We start from the raw sequence: 15,503 nt of genomic DNA on the forward strand, positions 1-15,503 counted from the left end.
CAAACTGGGCCAAATTATTCGGCCGATAGGCCCATACCTCGGGCCCTAGCGAGACAGCCGAAATTTGGCCGAAATTCGACCCCCTTTAGTGCCGGTTGGTGCCACCGACCGGGACCAAAGGTCTCTTTTCAGCAGCCCAAAGGGCGGGAAGCAGAGGCCTTTGGTCCCGGTTGGTGGCACCAACCGAGACTAAAGGGGGAGCATTGGTCCCGGTTAGTGCGTCGAACCGGGACCAATGCTACCCTTTAGTCCCGGTTGGAGGCACCAACTGAGACCAAAGGCCTGTTGCTGCCTGCGTCGAGACCAAAAGTTTAGTCCCACCTTGCTAGTTGGGAGGGGCTCGGAGTGCTTTATAAACCCCACTGCCTGTGGGCCTACTAGGCCTGCTGCGGACCTAAATCCTGGCCCATGGTTGGGTTTCTAGTCATATTCAACCCGTCGTGGCCTAGTAGGTGGCACTTTTTTTTTCTTTTTTGCTTTATTTATTTTATTTTGTTTATACTTACAGCAAAATACTTACTAGTTTTTCATGTAATTCTTTTTGCTTTTAGGTAATAAAAATTATAAACTTTACGTTAGTGTCATTTGTTTTCCAATTTGAATACTTTAAATCTGATTTTTTTTAAAATTTGTGTGAACCACCAGTTTTTGAATAACTTTACTATAAAAATATATTATTGCGTGATTCTTTTTCCTGCTATTTAATATTACTGTGTTTTATCATTATATTCAAAAGCATATTTTTTATTTTAGCTTCTAACAAAAGATTCTTTATGATAATTCTTTTTGCTATTAAAGTTTCTAATAAAAAATTTCTGTATGAAAATTCTTTTTTCTTTTAATGTTTTGAACAGAAAATATTTGATAATTTTAATTGCATAAATTTTATATAATTTTAGTTTCAATAATACTAGAGGTTTATAAAAGTTTATTTTGTTTTTACTTATTTATTAAAGTTTATTTTGTTTCTACTTATTTATTTTCTTTTATTTTTTGCTTTTTTATTTATTTTATCAAAATTCTTTCTTTTTTGCTTTTTTATTTTATTTTGTTTCTACTTATTGTTGCTATTTTTATTTATGTTATTAAAGTTTGTTTATTTTACTTTATTAAAGTTTATTTTGTTTCTACTTATTTATATTCTTTTCTTTTTGCCTTCTTATTTATTTTATTAAAATTCCTTTTGCTTTTAATGTTTTACACACAAAAGCCCTCTCCCCTAACCGGTTCATTGGTCCCGGTTTGTGCCTTGAACCGGTACTAAAGACCAACCTTTGGTCCTGGTTCAAGGCACCAACCGGGACCAATAATGGTGGGTCAGGAGCGAGGCCCATTGGTTCCGATTCGTCCGACCAACCGGGATCGAAGGGGCCAGACGAACCGGAACCAATGCCCGGCAGGCCCCCTGGCCTCTCGAATCGGGACAAATGGGCTCATAGGTCCCGGTTCATGACTGAACCGGGACTAATGGGCTTATCTATCCCGAACGTATGCCCTGTTTTCTACTAGTGGGATACCACAATCCCTCTGACCATCTAATCACAAGTTGGCTCGCAGGTGAGCATTTACTAATGACCCGTAGGTGTATGGCTGACTCCGAGTCAAGCTGCCTCAACCATCGCAGTCAATGACTGAGGGGACCTCCGGTTGTTTTTCTCCAGCCACAAAAACTAGAATGTTTTCTATGTTACTACTCTCGTGAGTACGATGTTAAATCCATTTGTTGGCTTATTTTTGCTATTGCATTTGGCGTCTTCGACACGTCAATGTCCAGCAACGTCTTGAGCATCCCTTTTCTCTTAGAAATGTTATCTTGCAAGAGTGAATTGTGTACATACAAATTAAGACAACTTGTCATCGACAGCGAGGTTAGATGTTTGGCTCGCCGGCAAAAAAGGAAAAAGAAAAAGAAAAAAAGAGGTTAGATGTTCGGCTAGCTTCAGCATTCTAAGGGAGCTTCTCAAGCTGGCCCACCACTTGTTTCGTCTTCCTCATATGGTAATTTCTGTTCCCCTCAATTTTAACCTTGTTTTTTTTTCCTGAAAACTTCTAATATATTCATCATTAATCATGAAAGTACAACGAGTACCAAAAATAATGAAAGTTACTTCCAGATTCATAAACCACTTAGCGATGACTACAAATACTGAAGCAAGCCGAACACGTGCCGCTATCATTGCACCTACTTCAGTGGAGCCGCGCAAAGCTTATTATAGTAGACAATTAGAAAGTCGTCATGTGAAGCCTTCATATAACCAGAAAATAAACTTTATCTTGTTCTCCGACAATACCTAGATGACCCGAGAGCTATGAGACACTCAAACCCACAACGATTACTACATGCCTCGAAGCCACGAGAAGCTGTTCATAGCAATACTAAACCAAATCTAGGAAAGACAGGGTGAAAGGATTTTTCTAATTCTACATGTGTATGCGGATAGAAATGAAACCAGGGATGTGCTCTGAGATATGATGTGTGCCACAGTAGAACATAGTAGCCACATATACATATACAATAGCTTATGCGGACAACACAGTAGAACATAGTAGCCACATATACATATACAATAGCTTATGCCGACATCTGGCAATCTTAGCGAACACATACAAATTTACGGCAGAGAGACTTTATTTACGTAGAGCGGTATACTAGAACTGGAGGAGCACCCAGAGAAGAAGAGTGGCCATTATCATGAGCTGCACCTTCGCCGGCGCGGGAGCAGCTGCTGCCGTCTCGAACGTGCCAAACGTCAGCATGCTGTGTTGGAGGTCGTAGGTCATGGTCCTGCCCGTCTGCAGCAGGCTGCCCAGAACGGAACCGCCGGTAGACGGCAGTATGGCGAGGCACGTCATCTCGTTGTCAAGGGTGAAGAAGTAGTTCTGCACTTTGAGCTCCATGACCGCGTCAGCGCCGTCGAACACCAGTGCTAGTTTGGGAACCTCTTTGTCGGCGAAGGACTGCTTGTCGAAGCAGAGGTGGTTCTCATCGTCGGGGTTCGTCGGACTCACGCCCTTGGACTGGATCTTGCTCACGAGCTCTTGCCTCAGGACATTGTACGCGGCCTGCTCCAGGTAGGTGACCGGCAAGGTGGTGCTCAGGAACACCCCACCGGCACCGTCCGTGTTGACGTCGAAGGTTCCCGCCGGGATGTCGCTGAGGAGCTGGCCGTCTACCTGGACGCCGGTGAGCTTGACGTAGTACCAGTGAGGGCTCTGGCTGGGCGTCGGCACCAGCAGCGGCGTGCCCAGGCCACCCTTAGGCGTCGCGTCGCCCCAGCTGATGAAGCTCTTGTCCTTGTCGGGGTCGTCGGGGAGCGCGATGAAGTAGGAGAAGCTGGAGATTTGAAGCTGCGACACGAGGGAGAGGGGGCCCGTGCTGAAGCCAGCGAACCCGGAGGCGCCGGAGCCGGTGCCGGTGCCGGAGTCGAGGTCGTTTAGCACCGTGTCGCTGTCGCTGCAGCCGAACACAAAGTCGGTGACGGGCGTGCTACCGAAGGTGAACGTTTCGGTGGCGAGGTTTCCCTTTGTGCCGCCGCCTCCGTAGAATGTCTCCTGGTACCCGCAACAGGGCCGGCCGAGGTTGGCGGCACAGGCGTCGTCAGGGTTGGCCGCGGCGCAGGTGGTATCGTCAGGGAACACGTCCTTGCACTTCTGGTCGTCGCAGCCGATCTGGACGAAGGTGTCGTCGGTCGGCTGTAGCCCGACGCACTGCGTCCACACGAGCTCACTGGTGATGTCCAGGACGAGGGAGATGGTCCGTGGCGACGAGGGCGTCCCGACGGAGAGGTCGAAGAAGAAGGCACCGAATTTGTCCGCCGCTGAGCTGCCGAGCTGGTCGTTGTTACCCTGCTTGCCGGTGTTGCCCTGGCTGGAAAAGTCCCGGACGCTGTCCTTGGCCCTATCTTGCAGGTACTCTTTGGTGGATTTCTTGATGATTGAACCGACAGCTCTGGCGAAGAACCTGCCGACCTGGGGAGGTGGCCGGACGGCCGCCGACGAGAGGGGTAGCCCCACCAGAAGAAGAAGAAGAAGAAGCACAAGAGGAGGAAGCGAGCAAGCAGTTGCCATTACTACAGACGCGGCCGGTGTACTGGCTTGGCAGCTTAATTTCTCACAAGCCCCTCCCTATATATATACCGACCGAAATCATCTTCACATTTTCATTTCCTCTCGTACGTTTCGCTCCAAATAATTGTAATAATTATTATAACCTATCTAACAGCTGGTCAATATATTATGCGGACGTGATCCCACGCTCATGCAGATAATGAACCTGCAGACGATATATATAGTTTACCGTATTATTTCATGTGGTGTCCATGCCCCAGGGAATAAGCTGATGGGCACGTCAATTCTAGATGAGAAAAAACAGACACAATAAAGAATTTTATGTCTTATTTTACGTATACTTGCTAAAAAAAATCAAGAGCGGGAAATAGGGAAGGAACGTTCCAATGAAAATCTTGCAGCTTGACGCTGCGTGGTCGCCGGTCACTACCATATCAACTTTTTCAGCATACGAGTTGCATTTCAAATTTTAGACCAGTTTCAGTTCAGTACCGCAGTCATTTCATACAATATTTGGGACTCAATATATCATATGAAGTATCTTCCCCAAATACTTCATCCATTGAAAATTGAGAGCATCTACAGCTGGGTGTCCCAAACCGGCCTCAAACGCCCACGCGGCCCATCAGGTCACTAACCGGCCACGAAACTTCGACCCAGATGGGTGCCTCAACCGGTCCTCAAATGCCCGTATATGGGCCCCCGGGCGCGCTCGCCTCGTCGGACCCGACAGCGCGACCCTGTCGCAAATTGCACCAAATCGATCCCTCAGACCGACCGAATCTTTGATCTCTCCTCTCTTCTTCCTCCTCCGCGCCGTCCGTCTTGCAGCAGCACTGCCGCGCGCGCTCCACAGCCATTCCAAGCGTTTGTGCCACCAACAACGGCACATCACTCCAGTCTACCGTCCTCGCTGCCGGGGACATTGACACCTGCCTGGACGCCACCATGGTACGTGAGGTCTGCTTCAATATTCAGATAACTTGGATATTTGAGTAGCTCTTAGCAAAAAGACAAATCGGGTCAAAATAATGCGTGAACAATACACTTTTTACATACCCTGAATTTGTCTTTTTTGTCAAGAGTTGCTCAAATGTTCAAATGAGTTGAAAATTAAAACAGACCTTAGCATCAATTTATATACCACACATTTTTTTTCTAGTATTTGTTTTGATTTTATTCGTCAGCGCGGGTGCTGCTGAGCTTGGGCTTAGAAGTGGATTATCGGTCCTGACGCCCTTATATGCATACTCATGTACATACAGACTAATTTGTACCAAATAGTGCCGTGTGTGCCCCGCAAAAAATAAAAAAGAAGAGTAGTGCCATGTGAACAATTGGAACACACACCGTAGTATAGGGTTGACTCCAAGTCAAGCCGTGTCAACGGTCGCAGTCGATGACTGAGGGGACCTCCGGTCGTTTTTCTGCAGCCACAAAAACTAGAATTTTTTTCCATATTACAACTCTCATGAGTACGATGTTAAATCCATTTGGGCTTATTATTGCCATTGCACTTAGCGTCTTCGACGCGTCAATGTCCAGCAATGTCATGATCATCCCTTTTCTCTTAAAAATATTATTTACAAACGAGTGAATTGTGTACATACAAATTAAGGCAACTTGTCATCGATAGCGAGGTTAGATGTTCGGCTCACCCGGAAAAAAAAAGAAAAAAAAAGAGGTTAGATGTACAACTAGTTTCAGCGTTCTAAGCGCATCTTCAACGGCGATCCGCAAACTTTTCCCGCATCAGTATCCGCGGACACGGATATGGGAGGCCGCCATCCAATTATAGTCGTAAATATTTGTCATTGTTAAATTTTAGTCACCAAATAACTGCGTGATTCCCTTTAAAAAACTGTGATTAGTAGCTTTTAGTTTAGTGAAAGGCTATAAATTCAAGTGCTAGTAGTTTCCGCCAAAGTTAGCCTTCTTGACAAGAAGAGAACCTTAATAGAAAACTAATCACCTTGCCAAATGATAATCATATGGCAAGAAGTAACCTTCCGTCAAATGCCTAAATATATTTGCAAATCTATGCCCAAATACTAATCACCTTGCCAAATGCTAATCATATGGCAAGAAGTAATCTTGCGCTGAATGACCAAATATATTTGCAAAGCTTCCGCTAAATGCCCAAATACTAATCACCTTGTTGATGCCTACTACACAACTTTATTCTTATAGACTTATGTTGGGCTTTCAAGCGCAGAGTTTTATAAGACAACAACATATTTCTCTCCACTGAATGACATAAGGTTTATCAATTCATGGGAGGCGTACGATGAAGATAGTCTCTTTCAAACAACCCTGCAATCAAATACAAGAAAATATCTTGTGTCCCCAAAACACTCAATACAATGGTAAATTGTATAGCTGCACTAGTTCGAGGAGAAGATATTGAATAGGGACCTTCCACGGGAGAGCTACGTGCTAAACTCCGAAGTTGTTGACGGTGTCTTTGCGCGGTACGCTATACATTTTGCCTACCCGCATAATACATGAAAAAGCCCGGCCAATCCGTGAACAGTGACATAAGAGAATGTGGTTTTCTGTGTTTGCTTGAAGCCCAACCAATCCGTTTGGCGATGATGTTGTTGTTGTGCTATTTTAGCAATCAAGGTGTCCTGTGTGGATTTCAGCACATACTATAATTTATTTTTTGTTATATATTATCAGCTGCGTAAACGTTTGGGCCACTATAGTCCTTGAGTTCCTGGAAAATGAAAAAAAAATATTCAAAGTATACATCAATCGAAACAACCACACATACTTTTTCGATAGATGGACGACAATTGTGCTAACTATAGTACTAACTTAAGAGGGAACGGCCACAAACTCTGGTCTTTTTACATGAAAAAAAATAAAGATTTGCAGTCGTTTCAATGGTAAAGCGCCCTACATTCCTTCTGAACCTGGTGTTGCCACCGTTCTATGTGTTTGTGTCCTAGTTTTCTAAGTTCCTTGTGCACACCACATAAGAATCCAGGATATGAACTGTGTGAGATGCACAAGCTACTTAATTTGACAAATATGAGTGGGAATTGGAGTGCGACATGGACGTTTCTTTATTCTGCATTTTTATTGTGAAATGTTTTTGCCCTCACGCGAGTACCCCTTCGTGCGAAATTAGGGTGCGTGGATTAGTGGATCTTGTGCAAACGGTGTGAGTTAGCATTTAGTTAATTGTGATTAAGCAATGATAATCCTTGCTCTGTCTAACCGGCGTGTGGTTGCTAATTTGGAACCTATCACATCGGTTTATTCGGTAATATAAATAAGTGACCAGTCATCATCAATGAAGCAAGGAGACAATCATTACAGCGCTGGTGCTTGAACGAGGAATCTTTCATCAACAACAATTGAGAAAGCGACTTGGAGGATTTCATCTGTAGTTGTGTATGTTTTCGTGGATTTTTTCGCAAAGTTGGCTTTCGCGCCGTCGCTATATATAGTAGTAAGTTCAACACTCTAATCCTCAGCAAACAAGTATCCATATAAACAACCGTGCCACCCAGTGCAAAACAAGTGTGTGCATGATGAAGGACATGTCAATGCTGCAACTTCTACTCTATGTTTTGTTCCTGACGGTCTTGTCAGCCTGGTCGGCGACTGGCCACGTGGCTGTGCGCGCCCACCTCACACACATCGACAACGCCCGTGGCTTCAGCAAGCATGACCTGCTCCACCGGATGGCCGCTCGGACGAGGGCCCGCGTAGTCAAGCGGTGGTCGCCTCCGAGGCCGCGGCCGGGCGGCGGTGCCAATGACACAGGGGTGATTGCCTCGGTGTCCCGTGGCACCGTTGGCGACCAGAATTCCGATTCCGAGTACCTCATTCACTTTAGCATCGGCACGCCGCCGCAGCGGGTGGTGCTGGCTCTCGACACCAGCAGCGACTTCATCTAGACGCAGTGCGGTTGCAAGTCCTGCTTCAACCAGCCGTTCCCGCCCCTCGACACCTTTGCCTCAGGCACCCTTGCCGATTTTTTTTATCAAAGAAGGGCTTGCCCCTTCCGATTTTCATTACTGAAAACCATCGAGTTCTATAAGCGAGTTCAAACAAGAAGGAAAAGAACGAAACGGAGCCAGCATGACCAACAGGGCCAGCCACCCCACCGAACCCAATTTCAAAAGATAACCACAAAGTTCAAACTGCCTAGATCACCATTCCATCCATATCAAAAGCAGCAAAAGGAGCCTAAGGATCTAGTCAGCAGGAACAACAAACATCAGGTTCACCCTTGCAGGAGAATCTTCATCCCAATCTTGCTACATTAATCCTCCATCCTTGCTTGGCCGTGAACACCTCATTTGCTGCGTGTCCTAGTACCCTTGCTCCCAGCTCCAGCGTTTTTCTTGACGACTCCTTTATCTGCAGGACGGACCAATCAGTTAACCACCTGCACATCAGTTTGACAATATATAAAGGATCATTTATCCTTTTATTTTCAAAGACAATTGCATTCCTGCTTTTCCAAATTGCCCAAAGCAGGGCTGAAATCCCCACCAGAACCAGTTTCTTATCTTCTTTATTAAATTTCCTAATCCAGTACCCAAAACAGTCTTTTACATTTGATGGGGCAGTTTTAAATCCACACACACATCTGACCAAACTCCACAGCAATGAAGCAGTGGAGCAGGAAAAGAATAGATGGTCAATTGATTCATCCTTCCCACACAGCACACACCCTTTCCCACCCTTCCAGCCCTTTTTAAGCAGCACATCTCTAGTTAGGATACTTTTTTTATTAACTAACCATAGAAACACTTTCAATTTTGCAGGCAACTTGGCCTTCCATAAGTATTTCTGTGGGAAATTCATCCCAGCAGCTATCAATTTCCTATACAAGGACCCCACAGAAAACTTATGATCAGCAGTGAGGGTCCAAAGAACTTGGTCTGGCCCCCCCTGCATTTGAATTTCCTCACATCTTTTTTTCAAGCAGTTCCAAAGCCCCAAAGTTTCCCCATGCAAGGTCCTTCTAAATTTGAACCCACGGCACCCTTTCTGTATAGCCTCTTCCACAGTAATGTTGTGGTCAAAGCATATATCATACAGTCTAGGGTAGGCCTCCCTCAAAGGTTTATCATCAACCCATGAATCTTCCCAGAACCTAGTATTTCTCCCATCTCCCACCTTTTTCTTAACATATTTGTAAAAGATTTCCTTAATTTTCAACAAGCTAGCCCAAAATTGGGAATCCCTAGGCTTCTTGCTTACCAAAGCTAAACAACCCCCTTTTCTGTATTTTCCATCCAAAATATCCTGCCACAGACCTTTTTCATTTTCCATTTTCCAAAACCATTTTGCTAGTAGTGAAATATTCATAATTTCCAAATTCAATATTCCTAAACCCCCCATGTCCTTAGGTAGGCAACATTCTTTCCACTTCACTAGGTGGTATTTTTGAATATTCTCATCTTCTTGCCATACCAAACTGGATCTAAAGAAATCAGCTTTCTTTATGATCCCTTTAGGTACAGCATAGAAGGACATCATGAACAAAGGTATGTTAGTCAAGCAGGCGTGCACTAAGGTAATTCTTCCTGCAATGGAGCCCAGCAGCTTCCCCTGCCAACATCCACACCTTTTCTCAATTTTGTCAGTCACACATCCCCAGTGTATGTTCCTAATCCTGTTCTCAGACACAGGCATTCCCAGGTATTTAATGGGCAGGTCTCCCATCTTACATGTTAGGATTTCCTGATAAGTCGATTGCTTCTCTCTAGCCTTGCCGAATAATAGCAAATCACTTTTATGAAAATTTATTTTGAGCCCAGACATTTGCTCAAAAGCCCCTAGTATAAGTTTAAGATTTTTAACACTTTCCACCTCATCTTTGATCAAGAAAATAGTATCATCAGCATATTGTAACATATTAACCCCTTTTTCTCCATTGTCATTCAACACACCCTTAACCGGATCATGATTCAGGGCATTACTCATTATAAAGGCTAGGGCATCAGCAGCTATGTCAAACAGCAGGGGTGACATAGCATCTCCTTGCCTCAAGCCCTTAAAAATTTTAAAATATGGGCCAATTTCATCATTCACTTTAATTCCAACATATCCTCCTCTCATAGTTTCCATCACCCAATCACACCATTTATCAGGAAATCCTTTCATTTTCAGCATTTGGATCACGAAAGGCCATTTGATTTTATCATAAGCTTTCTCAAAATCCACTTTAAAAACCAGGGCATCTTCTTTATTTTTATGAAAGGAATTCAGGGCCTCATGCAGAATCACAACTCCCTCCATTATATATCTGCCCTTAATAACGGCAGTTTGGGTTCTGGAGATCACAGGGGCTACACATTTAGCTAATCTGTTCATCAGAATTTTAGTAATGATTTTGAAACTAACATTTAACAAGCAAATGGGTCTGAACTTCTGAATTTGCTTAGCATCATTAGTTTTGGGGACTAGAGTAATTATGCCATAGTTGAGTCTGGCAATATTGATTTCTCCTTTTGCAAAACCATCTATTAGGGATTTCAGATCCCATTTAACCACTTCCCAAAAATCTTGGTAAAAATCAGCAGGGAACCCATCAGGGCCAGGGCTTTTGTTCCGTTTCATCCCAAAAACCACCTGATGGATTTCATTCAGGGAGAAAGGGGCCATAAGCTCCTCTTTCTCGATTCTTCAGGATCTCCAAATAGTTCTTTATAAAATTTGGTAATATACTTCATTAACTTCTCATCTCCCTCTATAATCCCTTCTTCCTGTTCTAGGGAAACAATCTTATTTTTTCTCCTCCTCCCATTCACCTTGGCATGATAATATCTAGTATTTCTGTCTCCACCTTGGATCTCTGAATCTTTATATCTTTCCAACCAATTCATCTCTTCTTGTAACATTACTCTTTTCAACTGGGCTCTTAACTCTTTCTGTTCATTTCTATCCTTCGCACTTAAGCCCATGATCTCAGCTCTCTTATCTAAATCATCAAGTTCTTTTATTATATCCATTTTTATTTTTCTGTACCAAGCATCCATATTTCTATTCCATCCTTTAGCTTTTTTCCTAAGTTTTCGCAACCTGGATTGCCATCTATCCAAAATGTCCCCAAAGTATCTCTCATTCCAGGTGTTATACACCAGCTCTCTAAAACCCTCTCTCAGTAGCCAAGCATTTTCATATCTAAAAATGTATTTATGATCATGAGTCTCCCCTGTATCCAGGAACAAGGGGGTATGATCAGATATCTCCCTAGCAAAGGCTTGCAATATGGTTAATGGGCACTTTTCCTCCCATGTTGGGCACATCAAAACTCTGTCTAGTTTTTCAAAAGTAGGGTCCTCCTGATTATTAGCCCAGGTGTACATCCTTCCATTCAAAGGCAATTCCCTTAGCCCTGCTTGTTCGATAATAGCATTAAACATAAAGGACCATTGTTCATTAAGCATAGGTTTGTTTTTCTCCTTCCCATTTCTAATAATGTTAAAATCTCCCCCAACCAAGCAAGGCAGAGGATTATCATGATATAATCTTGCCAATTCAGCGAGAAAACTAGCTTTTCCTTCCTTCTGTGCATCCCCATACACAGTGACCAAATTCCAGTGCATTTTGATATTCTTATCAAATACTAGCATTCTCAAGAAATATTGTCCTTTTTCAATAGTTTCAACATTAAACATATCTTTGTTGATTCCCGTCAGGATACCCCCCGACATGCCTTTGGGTGGGTTCCAATTCCATTGAAAGTTCCTCCCTCCACATAAATTGTGTAACTCATTCTTTGTGAAGTCTTGCTTTATGGTCTCAGAGAGCCCAATAAAGTCTAGCTTCTGATCTATAATCATCTCTCTAATGTATCTTTTTTTGTGATCTTGACCTATACCCCTTACATTCCAAAAAAAACCCCTCATCTTCTAATTTTTGCAGCAACCAAATCTAAATCTGACATAAAATACAGTAAGAACTCTCAGCTAGAAGCTCTTATCTTTTTCTCCTTCGAAGAACCCCAATCCCAACTGATTGCTTCACACAGTCAAGTGCTGGTGAGCTTTTCTTACCACTTTTTCTCCCTGAGAACATTCCTCTTAGTTTTTTGATTTGTTGTTCCTCAATATCCACATCAGAATGTTCATAGTCTGAACAGAGTTCCTCAAGGGTTATGTCTCCAGTATTAATATATACTGGAACATCTTTTCTACAAATCCCTTCCTCCTCACATTTTCCTGCTGCTTTACCACTTTCTTCTCTCTTAATATTCTGGAAATAAAGCTCCCTTCTAGCTGTTTCCATCTTATTAATAATATCTATGTTTTTATCAATCATCTCTATTGAGCAGCCCAGATCAATCCCCACCAAAGAACTAATGTGTAGTAAAGAAGCATCAGCAATAACCAGTTCAGGGTTCTTACCATAATTGTCTCTCTCCTCAGCTCTGCTTTTGGCCATGTCTTCAATTTTCTTGTCTTCCTTCCCTTTGTTTCTAAGACTTCTCTTGATCTCAACATATTTTTCTTCCCCTTCTTTGTCCAGGACCTCACTTCCATGTATTTCAGCCATCTTCTCCCCCAAAGTCCCAACAGATTCTTGACTAGCATTATAATCAGTGGGCTCATTATATTTCCCAGAATCTGTATCTTCTTTTTTCTGTTGAGCCTCTTTCTCATAGTCTTCAAGGTCCATATTTGCTAATTCCAATTCATATTCCTCTCTATTGGCAGCCTCTTGTGCCAGTTTCTGAATTTCTTCTAATTGTTTTTTACTTGTCTCCTGCAACTCTGTCTGAATCCTCTCTAGCTCTCTGATTCTGTTTTCATTTTTTGCCCATAGTGCATTGTTCCTAACCTTGTCTTCCTCCAAGGCCTTTATTTTACTGAGCATGATTTCACTTTTTTTTGCCATCTCTTTCTCTCCAAAGTTATCTCATTTTGCCATTGCATCATGTTTTCCTCCATCTGAGATTTCATCCTATCAATCTTTCCATCGACCTCCTCACTCTGCCGATGTCTCGTGCTTCGACCGTGTCTGCGCGTGGGGAGGCCTCCCGCTCTCCGGGTGCACCGTCAATGACAACTTATGCTTCTACGTTCACTCCTATGGTGACAACTCGTTCACGACGGGCAAGCTCTCTGAGGACACCTTCACCTTACAGTCGGCCGGTGGGAAGGCCGTCGCCATGCCCAGCCTCTGATTTGGCTGTGGCATGTACAACATCAGCAATTTCAAGACAAACGCATCGCTGGCTTTGGCCGCGGGAAGATGTCTCTGCCGTCGCAGCTCAAGGTCCCGAGTTTCTCCTACTGCTTCACGAGCATGGTAGAGTCCGGGAACAGCCCCATGTTCTTGGGCACATATGGCAACCTTAGAGCGCAAGCCACGGGGCCAACCCAATCGACCCCGTTCGCCCGAAGTCCCGCGGGTCGGACCAGCTCGCTGTACTACCTTTCACTCAAAGGCGTCACCGTGGTGCTGTTCGGACCAGCTCGCTGTACCACCTATAACATCGCGTCCACGTTCGGGCTCAGGCGCGATGGATCTGGCGGGACGATCATCGACTCCGGCACGGGCATCACGACCTTCCCGTGTGCCGTGTTTCGGACACTCTGGGAGGCGTTCGTGTCGCAGGTGTCGCTGCCTGTCGCCGACAGGTCCGCCGGCGACCCGGATAGCATGTTGTGCTTCTCCACCTATAACATCCCAGACATACCGGAGCTGATCCTCCACCTGGAGGGTGCAGACTGGCAACTTCCGCGGGAGAACTACGTGCTGGATTTTGCCGACGACACCACGTGTGTGGTGATAAATTCGGGGGGCGACAGCGACGTGACGATCATAGGCAACTTCCAGCAGCAGAACATGCACATCGCCTACGACCTGGGGAGCAACAAGCTCTTCTTCGCGCCCGCACATTGCGACAAGCTCTTTTTTTTAGCATCAGTACAGACATAAGCGCTCATATACACGCGCATACACTCATCCCTATGAACGCACACACGCACACCCTACCCCGAAATACTGAGCCGGCATATCATCTTGAGATTTACGAAGTCATCGTAGGCGCCTCATCGTCGACGGGAACGTCTCCTCCCACTGAAAGTGCATCGCCGGAAATCCTGAAATAAATCCAGAAATAATGCGAGCACCAGGATTTGAACCCTGGTGGGTTGGGGATACCACTGTCCACCTAACCAACTCAACCACAGGTTGATTATTGCGACAAGCTGTGAGTCGTGGATTTATCTATGCGTCCACACGTGTACTACTGTGTACACTTCTACGTATGTACCTACATATGTAAGTATACTGGTTACGTTTCAGGTAAAAAACGGAGCAACCTGTGGTTGGATGGTTAGAGGGACTGTGGTATCCCCAGCCCACCAGGGTTCAAATCCTGATGCTTGCATTTATTTCTGGATTTATTTCAGGATTTCCGGCGATGCGCATTCAGTGGGAGGAGACGTTCCCGTCGATGACGAGGCGCCTACGGTGACTTCGTAAATCTCAAGATGATATGCCGGCTCAGTCTTTCGGAGGTGCTCATAGGGGTAGGATGTGCGTGTATGCGTTCATAGGGGTGAGTGTATGCGCGTGTATATGAGCGCTTGTGTCTGTACTGATGTTAAAAAAAAGGTAAAAACGGAGCACAAAGGAACATATGTTCCCTACGTACCAGTACTTACTAAATAAACAAGGGGAGAAACTATGTTATTTGATTATATATATATATCTAGTCTTGTCGTGACAAGCAGTGGTCATGTTCTCATGCTACGAAAAACAGTTTCATTATGGAATAAAATTAGATGGTACCCCGCGCGTTGCTGCGGAAACTCGTATCATTATACATGAGGAAGATTGTGGAGTGAAAATAAGTGAATGATGAAAAATATAGGTTTATTTGAACCTTTGATGGTATAGGAAGATTATGGAGTGAAAATAAGTAAACAAAGAATATATTTTTGAACCTTTGATGGTATTTTGTGAAAATTCAGAGAAATAGTACGTCAGAGTATCTCCTTATTTCCGTAATTAAAACGCATCACCCTTTTGCAGGGAATTTAAGCGCATCGATAACATGAAAATATAGAACATATATTTTGATGAGAATTTCACTGAAAACATGGCCAAAGCCCAGTCTAAAGCTGAATATTTCACTGAACAAAGGCTCGATCAATGCCCAACACAAAAGCACTATTTCTTGTCAGAGTTATTTGTGATAGATGCCACTTTTCTAGTTTGTAATCTTTAGCCTTTTTGTTCTTCAACTTGTACCTCTTTGGTGCACCCCCAGCAACCATTGTAACTTATTGTTTGTCCTTTTATAATGAACTAGCACATATGCCCATGTGTTGCAACGGGAGAAATATTTTTTTAATAAGCAACGAGAGAGATAAATTATGTGTTCTCCGGCATAGAATGAGAAAAATTCAAGAACAATGAACACATGTTCCCTTTCGACTCGTCGACCCACA

The 15,503-nt window shown here is 44.0% G+C and overlaps 1 protein-coding gene and 1 pseudogene across 1 annotated transcript; one reads left to right on the top strand and one right to left on the bottom strand.

Moving 5' to 3' along the window:
* Nucleotides 1–2,458: 2,458 nt before the first annotated feature.
* On the bottom strand, nucleotides 2,459–4,108 carry LOC119288258 (aspartic proteinase nepenthesin-1-like). Its single transcript, XM_037567891.1, has one exon. It carries the CDS (start codon nucleotides 4,066–4,068, stop codon nucleotides 2,650–2,652), a length of 1,419 nt encoding a protein of 472 aa, XP_037423788.1. The 5' UTR covers nucleotides 4,069–4,108; the 3' UTR covers nucleotides 2,459–2,649.
* A 3,502-nt stretch (nucleotides 4,109–7,610) lies between these two features.
* Nucleotides 7,611–15,093, top strand: LOC119284341 (annotated as a pseudogene).
* Nucleotides 15,094–15,503: the final 410 nt, after the last annotated feature.

Source organism: Triticum dicoccoides, chromosome 4A (genome assembly GCF_002162155.2).
Source record: "Triticum dicoccoides isolate Atlit2015 ecotype Zavitan chromosome 4A, WEW_v2.0, whole genome shotgun sequence".
NCBI classification, from domain to species: Eukaryota; Viridiplantae; Streptophyta; class Magnoliopsida; order Poales; family Poaceae; genus Triticum; species Triticum dicoccoides.

Bases quoted from the DNA above. Each gene is read 5' to 3' on its own strand.
- LOC119288258 (XM_037567891.1), bottom strand. From the start codon at position 4,068: ATGGCAACTGCTTGCTCGCTTCCTCCTCTTGTGCTTCTTCTTCTTCTT.